The 8967-nt window shown below is 32.8% G+C and overlaps 1 protein-coding gene across 1 annotated transcript; it reads right to left on the bottom strand.

Moving 5' to 3' along the window:
- LOC111984790 (acyl-coenzyme A thioesterase 2, chloroplastic) lies at nucleotides 1–1849 on the bottom strand. The gene is made up of 3 exons (XM_065763803.1): nucleotides 1524–1849; nucleotides 654–782; nucleotides 1–426 (listed from the first exon to the last, which is right to left on the bottom strand). The coding sequence occupies exons 1-3, from the start codon at nucleotides 1827–1829 to the stop codon at nucleotides 265–267; spliced, it is 597 nt and encodes a 198-aa protein (XP_065619875.1). The 5' UTR covers nucleotides 1830–1849; the 3' UTR covers nucleotides 1–264.
- Nucleotides 1850–8967: the final 7118 nt, after the last annotated feature.

The raw sequence follows: 8967 nt of genomic DNA, 5'->3' as shown, positions 1-8967 counted from the left end.
AACTCCGAACACAGCAGGGCACCTTGCCATTACAACAATACAAAACAGATAAACACTTAGCAACAGACCTTGCTCAAAGCACATACAAACGTAGTGGAAGATATATTCCACCTATTACACAGAGTACTTGACACTGGTTTACAATAAAAAGCCCTCCATCTTACCTTTGTTTCTGATCTTTCTTTAATGTAATTAGAGTCTCACAAACTTTGAACCAGAATTGGCATAGTTACTACTAGTTGCCTTGAATGGTTTTCTGTACATTTAAATGCTCTGTGATCTCTGCAGGGCCTCAGCATCCATGCGCTCTAGAACACGGCGAGCTTCTTCCTCTGTTGCAGGAACAACGTTCCTGAGCCTAAATCTGTTCTTTGTGGCTTTTGCCCCAGGACGAACAGTGAAAGTAAAATAGAAAGTATTTGACACCTGTTTCAGATTATACAGGAAAAGACAAAAGATATGCAATCAATAAAGGGAAATTTTTAAACAGCCATTATGAAATGAAGCTCAAATTCATGTGGATGGTGCAAAAGAGGATATTATAAGCCTTCTACAATTACTCTTTCTAAGGTAATATAAGAGTCATAACATCATCCTATATAAATACAAATCAAATTTTTTGTTGTTTGAAAGCGGAGTTTGCTAGGACTTACCACACTAGACCTCATCTCAGGCCTCGTAACGTGAGCAACAACTTCAACATAGATTAGAGGCTGATCAGGATTGTCAATTTCAGTGTACAGAACACATGATTTGAAACGCAGGAAATCTCCAACATCCACCTGTTTGACAAACATATATAATAAATTGTCTCTAGATATGTACGAAGTTATTCATGTCACATGTAGGCTGAATGCCAAAATGGTAGCCAAAACATGGTGGTGCCAATACATTTTGGGCAAGGTAGAATCAATCTTGCAGGGCTCTTGATTACAATCTAAATCCCCCAATATGATTGATGTACAACAAATTTTGGTTCTTAAAATAAAAAGTGGCATCATTTATTTGCAAATACAAGAAACACTTAACTCAAGCCTTAATACTAATTAATTTGGACTAGGCTCCTCATCATCTAAATGGGGTTGGCCATATGTACTCCTTTCCACCATTCCATCTTTATCTAATTATGGTTGATTCTAAGGACAGTGGCTGAATTGTACACTTGCTGGAAAGGGTGTTGTCGTAGATAAGAAAGAAGTGTAGTATTTGGAATGCTACTCCCTTGTGTGCCATGATGTGTTTGATTTGAGAGCATTAGTTGCACCCAAGCAAAACTCCATCTCATATGAAGATTCTGTTCTTATTCTCACTTTTTAATTAAATGGCTTCTTGATATATATTACATGTTCATCTTTCATAGGTTTTCTTTACACCCTCCATTTCAGGAGTTGGTATCTTAATTTTTTGTGGGGCTTCTCTTGTATGCGTCCTGATTATTAGGATAAGCATCCTAAACTAACCACACAAATGAAATCAGAAAGGGAAAGAAATGCTGTCTCAAAAGAAAGGATGATGGTACTCACAGGTTTATAGAAATCAACATGATCAACTTCAAGAAAGGAAGGAACTATTCCAGCAAAGGCATAAGCCGTTGAAAAAGCCAATTCAAATGCTCTGTGCATCAGAAACCCTCCAAAGATTCGTCCATGGAGGTTTCTCTGTTGTGGATGGCATATCAAAGCATTTTCGAGTCGAGTATCCCTTAGAAGAATGCTGTCTCTGTCGGCCAAGGCTGGCATGTCACAGAAAATCCTGCCTTCAGACAACAAAGCTTCTAATCTATTCACCTCCGATTTATCACTTTGCTTTTTATCTTCTCCCCTCTTCATTTTTCTCACTTTATCTCTTGTTTCAGTAGAAAGGAAGGAACTATTCCAGCAAAGGCATAAGCCGTTGAAAAAGCCAATTCAAATGCTCTGTGCATCAGAAACCCTCCAAAGATTCGTCCATGGAGGTTTCTCTGTTGTGGATGGCATATCAAAGCATTTTCGAGTCGAGTATCCCTTAGAAGAATGCTGTCTCTGTCGGCCAAGGCTGGCATGTCACAGAAAATCCTGCCTTCAGACAACAAAGCTTCTAATCTATTCACCTCCGATTTATCACTTTGCTTTTTATCTTCTCCCCTCTTCATTTTTCTCACTTTATCTCTTGTTTCAGCTCCATCATAAAGGATCTTTTCTTGTTCAGTTTCTGGTGTGAGCCGGTTCACTTGAGCAGCTTTGTTAGTCTTGTAGTCACGGGCCACAAAGATGAAGTTGGCAGTCAGAGCTACCGAGTCTGAATCATCAGGGCCCTCACCTAAAAAACATGTAGTAGATCAGATGATGGTCAACTTTGTGCAAATAGGTCTACAATTGTCTGGGCAGAATAATGTTCTCATTTGTTTGAAGAAGAATTCATGATTTATGCATCGTTTCTTAGGAGATAAGTTAGTATGCGTATGAGGAGGAGTTGAATTCCAAGATTATTAAAACGTATAAGGAAAGCATTGTTTCTTGTAAATGATTGGGGAAATTAATAAGAGATTTTATAACGACTCAACTTAGGCCAGCCTTGATCCCAAATAATTGGGGTCAACTGCATTGATGTTTTTTTGCCACTAAGCCCTAGGTAAGATCACTCTTCTTTTGTATAAATAGGATGGACATCAGTTGTGAGTACCATCCTTATTCTGTAGATTGGAATTATTTACTCGATTTTCATCCTTCATTCTTGGATTATATTATGTGCATAGGTCATGATGCTCCCTAAGGTACAAAAGTAATCAACCTATGAATTTCATAGTTTTTAGACTCAGAATGCCAAACTATGTCAATGCTTGTTTAGAAGGGAGCAAACCTAATAGAACAAAACAAATAAAATGGGCATTTTATTTGAAAGAAAATTAAAAAGATGAATACAATCAAGACCAAAGACCCAGTTATACCTCGTAATATTGAAATAGGTCAGTTTAGAAAGAATGTGCTTTACTGCTTTAGTGTACGTATTGTTGACATATTAAAGACAAATGGATTAAAGTCTTATGATAGATCACTATGACTAGCTATGTTTTAATGGAGTAGATTTTAGGTGATTCCAGCAATATTGATGATTCAAATCATGTAAGTGAATTAAGCAAACTGGCCTAAAGTATTAGCAGCACTCATCATATCTGAACAAATATGCAGTGAAGACCTAAGTGAAGATATTGTGTTACTGAAGATTATCATCATCTCGACATCAAACTAAAGACTAATTATGGTCCGACTCCTGAAGGACATTGAAGAGTAAGTGATGTAGGACAGGTCGAGACACAGTATACGTGTGCATGTGATGGGCTTAGAGGCAGGAGAAATTGACAATTTATGGTTTAGAGCTTTAGAATGAAGGGTTAGAGTTCAAAGAATAGTCACAGTTTTGGTAGGGAAAGGGAAGGATTTGATTAATTAATTGCAAAAGAGGTGAAGAGAAATTTATTAGATTTAATTTTTCCACAGTTTCTGAAAATATAATAGCATTAGCATGATCAGTATGCGTATAGAGCCCATGCACTAAAGCCCACTAGGCTTTACCTAAAGTGATATTCACGCAACACCCACTGACTTAGAGCCCACTAGGCTTAACTAAAATGACCGAAATGCCCCTCCTTTCGGTCTTAAGTTAAACATCAGCTCTCTCTACCAAAGCTCTCAAACTCCTCACCAGTCACCACCAACAATGGCGACTATTGAGAATTGAGATTGCCTCTATCATTTCTCTATTTAACATTGAACAGATAATATTTTTTTTTTTTGGAAAGCGAATGGATAATGTTCATATATATATATATATATATAGTTTTCAATTTCAGTATATTTTTCATTTTTAAATTAAATTATAATTTTTTTGTTTTTTGGGTTCATGTCTCGTGTCTTGGCATCCCTAAACTAAATTTCTTGTTCCGTCCCTCATGCAAATTTTTTGATGTAGGACATAATCTATTTAATTTTTATAATATATTAATTTTAGTATTTTTATGTAATTTTTGTTATTATAAGTTTAGAGTTATTATTTCCTTATTTAAAGGTGTTTTTAATGTTGTTTAGTCAAATTAGGGTTTTGAAGATTTTTCTAGTCATTTAGTTACTATAGGTTTTTTATTTTATATTATTATTTAAACGTATTGTAGCCTCTAAAGGTAATACTGATTATTATTAATAACTTATTCATAAGTCAAGGAAGTGGTTCATGATCAGAAACTACCAGTTAAGTTTATGTTCCTCTTAAAATAGTATCATGTGTGCTTTCTTCTAGCTTCTACAATATCTGTGTCTAGGCCATGTATTATATCAATATGTATGTGGTAAATAGTGGAATGTATTTATGAGTTTGCTTTTGTATTTAGAGTTTTTTTTTTTTTTGTGTGAAACGTATATTCTATATGTATGAAAATTTGAAAATCTGAAAGGATGTTTGAAAGTATGAAATGGACTTTGTGTAATTAAGTTTCTGTGTGTGTGATTGCTATGATTTCATGGTGTAAGTAGCCGTGTTGTGTTTGTGGTTGAATTCAAGTATGGCTCTACGTATAAAGATTGTAAGTGAAAGCAAATTGTTTATTCGTATTTTCTAGAGATTTTCTAAAAAATCTTCTTTCTCTTCTTGAAGATTTTTGATATGTCCTGATTGAAGGCCCAATAGGTCTAGTGTAGTTAAGCTTGAAGCCCTATTTTAAAATAAATTAAGTAAAAAGAGGCCCAATTTGAAATATATAGAGAATTCAAAAAATTTGAAATCAATAGGGTTTATCAAACTGCCTGAGTAATTTGGTCTAAAAATGCCCAAAAAAAAAAATGAAATTATCATAATTTTAACTATGGCAAAAATTTTGGCCCAATTTGAGGCCCAGACCCGTCAAACCGACAACTTCGACCAAGACAATCGATTACTCGAAACGTTGGATCCGACCCAAATATTTGGTTGAATACGGGTCTAAAATTCAGTAACCCAATCCAACCGGGTTGAGTTCGGTTTGGGCCCAAAACCGACCCTACCCGACCCGTGGACAACCTTAAAACAAATAGATGAAGGACTGAAAGAGATAGATGGGTAATTGGTCTTTTACTTTTAGGTATTAGGGTATAGCTCTTCAATTGTCACATGAGATTCTCGTGTCTATAATTTTCTTTTAATTTAATAGCAAAATGAATAGAAAAGGGTTAAGTATAACAAAATTTTTGATTTAGAGAGTCGATTGTGCTTTTCATTAGTTTAGGTTATAAAATGTTATTTTGAGTATAATTTAGGGTGAAAAGTGTGAATTTTTCCTAAAAACATGTCGAGTAAAAAAAACATTTTCCACCCTTTATCTTCATTTCTCTCCTTAAATTCTAAAATCCAGCAATGCTCCCATTTAACTATTGAAAATGAGCAAACACCTCCCAACTCTAGTAACACATAGCGGAATCTTTTTTGATTCATCGAATATTTAAGGACTGAATTGTAATGAACGTGTCGAATTATATTAATATTTCAAATTTAAAATCTCAAACAATTTCAAGCTTAATTAATTTTTATTTTAATTTTAAATTTGACTTCTCTAGTATAGTGAAGAAGGGGGAAAAAAAAAAATCTTATGATATATTTTACTATTATCTCCTAATTAATGTGCTCAATTTTGCATATATATATATATATTTCAAATTTTTATTACATTTTTATAGAATTTTTAAGGTTATTTATAATTAAAAAAAAAACCTTTGATAGTTAGAAATAAATCTAAGATAGGAAAAACAAACATTAATATTTTTTTTAGTTAATTCAAAATAACAATGTCATATAACATCTTTGAAATAAAATCAAGGCCCATTTAGAACATTCTAAAACTTTCGTGAATATGATTAGCTAATACTTCTAAGTTAATTTTTTTTTTTTCATTTTACTTTTTAAGTATTCAAATGATTTTTTGGAATATCTTATATTTAGCTTTATCTTTTATTTTCATATATTAATGATAATCTATTTCTTGATTATTTTCAATTATTATTTTATATATATTATGTTAATCAAATATTTATTTTAATAAATTAAGTAATTTTTTCTTCTATTAATAAACATTTTTTTTGAGTTAATTTTGTCTCAACGTAGGGTCATTTGCATTTGCCATCTCAAAAGTACTTTAATAATTTTATTGTGAAATATTCCATGAATCAAAAGATTCTATAACAAAGTAGGGGTATTTAATCATTTTCAAAACATTAANTACACGTATTTTCACAAAATAACAATGTTATTAAAAATATCCTACCAAACAGGCCATAAATGTGTGCAACATATATAGTGAGAATTTGATTGGGTGCAATAAACACTGTGTAATATGAATTAGATAGGTCACTTTGTCACTGTGAGGGCAACCAATAAAATTGGAACAATGTTACTACACAAACAGATATTCTGCTGAGTGCGATGCCATCATTATATGGATGCATCAATAGTAATAGTGCAGGTAGGGTAGGAAGAATGCATTATTCATGTGACGGGTCCAACACAAAAATGAAATCTCAACTGAGTAAAAAAAAAAAAAAAACAAAGAAAAGACCATTGATTAAAGAGAAACCCACCGAAGAAATAAATATGACACACCCTATGTGAGGTGGGCCGGCTTTAGACTCTGGCTTCTCACTCAAACAAAAATGTTTATGAGGGTCTGGGTTTCCAATTATATTAGTACTTATTAGAAACTGTCTGGAAGTAATTAAGTGCATCATAAATAACGTTCACTGTAAATATGAAAGAATAAAACGAAAATGGGAATATCATGCAACTGTACTTCTAAAATAACTAATAAAATTTTCGAATTCTAATAAGGTTGGGATAAAATACTGAGCTTAGCCTACCAAATCAATAACTCGATCTGGTGTATATATAAAATACAAATTCGAGTTGCTCCAATGGTAGCATCACATGAGGAAATCAAGTTGATCACATGAGAGAGTTTAAAATTGCATATAGTGTCAAATAATTGAACATTGATAATAATTACTATATTGATGCATGTGGTGGTACACGAGAAAATAAACTAATATAAATCCCTTGTTCTTAGTGTCAAATCGTTATCAGAGTTAATAATCCAAGAAGGTGGCTTTAGGATCAGCCAACCATCGACCTTATCTTAGGCTACCAAATCAATTAGTTTAGTGTACATAATAATGTATATTATGTATATATCAATTATATATATATACAGCCGATGTGAATGCTGACATCACATGCGCAAATCAAGTTGCTCGAATGCTGAAATGAAAAAAAAGAAAAAAAAAAAAAAAAGAAGAAGCTGACATCAAATGTGTAAATCATGTCTGGCTTTAAGGGTCATCAAATAGCCCATGACCCATGGGCTGGCCCAATAGCCCGCTAGCCCACCAGGCTAATGGGCAGCCTAGCTCGGTAATATTGAAGCCCATGAGCAGCCCAATAGCCCAATAGGATAGGCTATGGGTTGGTTTTTTTACCCATGGGCGCCTGGTGGGCCGGCCCATTAGCCCAGCCCATTAGCCCGACCCGTTAGCCTAACTCATTGCCCAAAATTCATGACAAAATAATTTTGGGGTTGGGTGGGTGAGAGATTGAACTTTAGACATTATAAAAAACTTTAAGACCACACTAACCACTAAATATTTGGAGTGATTGTGATACAATATGCATAATAAATATATATATTTTGGTATTAGTTTAGTAGTATGAAATATTTGAAGAATATGAAATAAATATACAATGTGCATAATAAATATATATATTTCCTTTAAGCAGGAAATATTTGAAGAATCAAATATTTGATTCTTCATATATTTCGTTTAATGCTTAATGGAAATATATGAAGAATCAAATATTTGATTCTTCATATATTTCTTGCTTAAAGGAAATATATGAATAATCAAATATTTGATTCTTCATATATTTCCTTGCTTACCGTTTGAACAATACAAAATTAGAATTTTGTGTGTGTGTGTGTTCAAGTATCCAATCTATAAATACCTATATCGTTTCTCTCATTTTACTCACAAAAAATCTCTCAAATCAAATTCAAACTCTCCCTAGACTATTCTCAATTTTTCATCTCTTATTATTTTTGCCCTCTTATAGTTATATACTCTATAGAATAATAGTATTATATTTTTATAGTTATATTTATACAATTACAAGTATCAAATAATCAAATTCTTCAAGTTGGAGGCTTGGAACTTGGAGGCTTGAGCATCCAATTGCATTTGAAAATCAACTTCTCCAAATTGGAGTGGAACTGTGGAAGCTATTTGTCTCAAAATTCGATTGATTGGGTAACTTCTTTTCATAACTTTTATTATATACTTGCTGTCTCATTATTTTTATACACTATTTTTGTTAGTTTTCAAAATTTTAAAATGACTCATAGAAATGATCACATCATACTAGATGATTTAGATGAGCAAGGGCAACATTTTGAGTCAATTGGCTCCCCCACATCCCCAATTTCCCCTACATCTAATGTTCAAACTAATAATAATACTACACTTGGCTCAAATCCAAGTTTTACTAATAAAAAATTAAAAAGTGAAGTTTGGAAATTTTTTGATAGGTTAGAGAGGATAAAACAAGATGGAACAAAAGAAATTAAAGCTATATGTAGCAAATGTGGTGATGAGCTGGCTGGTGGCCGAAGTGCGGGGACTAACCATTTAAAACTTCATATGTTAAATAGTTGTAAACGAAAAAATAAAATGGATATTAGAGATTTTCAACAATTAGGAAAAGACAAGGAGGGAAATTTAACTACATTTATTTACACTGATGCAAATGCACGTAATGAAATGGTAGAATATCTTGTTAGAGCTGAACACCCATTTACATTTGTTGAAAAACATGATTTTACAGGAATGGTACAACATGGTTTTACTCCACATTATAAAGGATTTTCTGCATCCACCGCAAAAAGAGATATTATGAAGAGTTTTAAATTTTATAAAGAAAAAT

The sequence above is a fragment of the Quercus suber genome, unplaced genomic scaffold, assembly GCF_002906115.3.
Source record: "Quercus suber isolate HL8 unplaced genomic scaffold, Cork oak 2.0 scaffold_525, whole genome shotgun sequence".
Classification (NCBI taxonomy): Eukaryota; Viridiplantae; Streptophyta; class Magnoliopsida; order Fagales; family Fagaceae; genus Quercus; species Quercus suber.
This window is presented reverse-complemented; position numbering and strand designations above follow the sequence as displayed.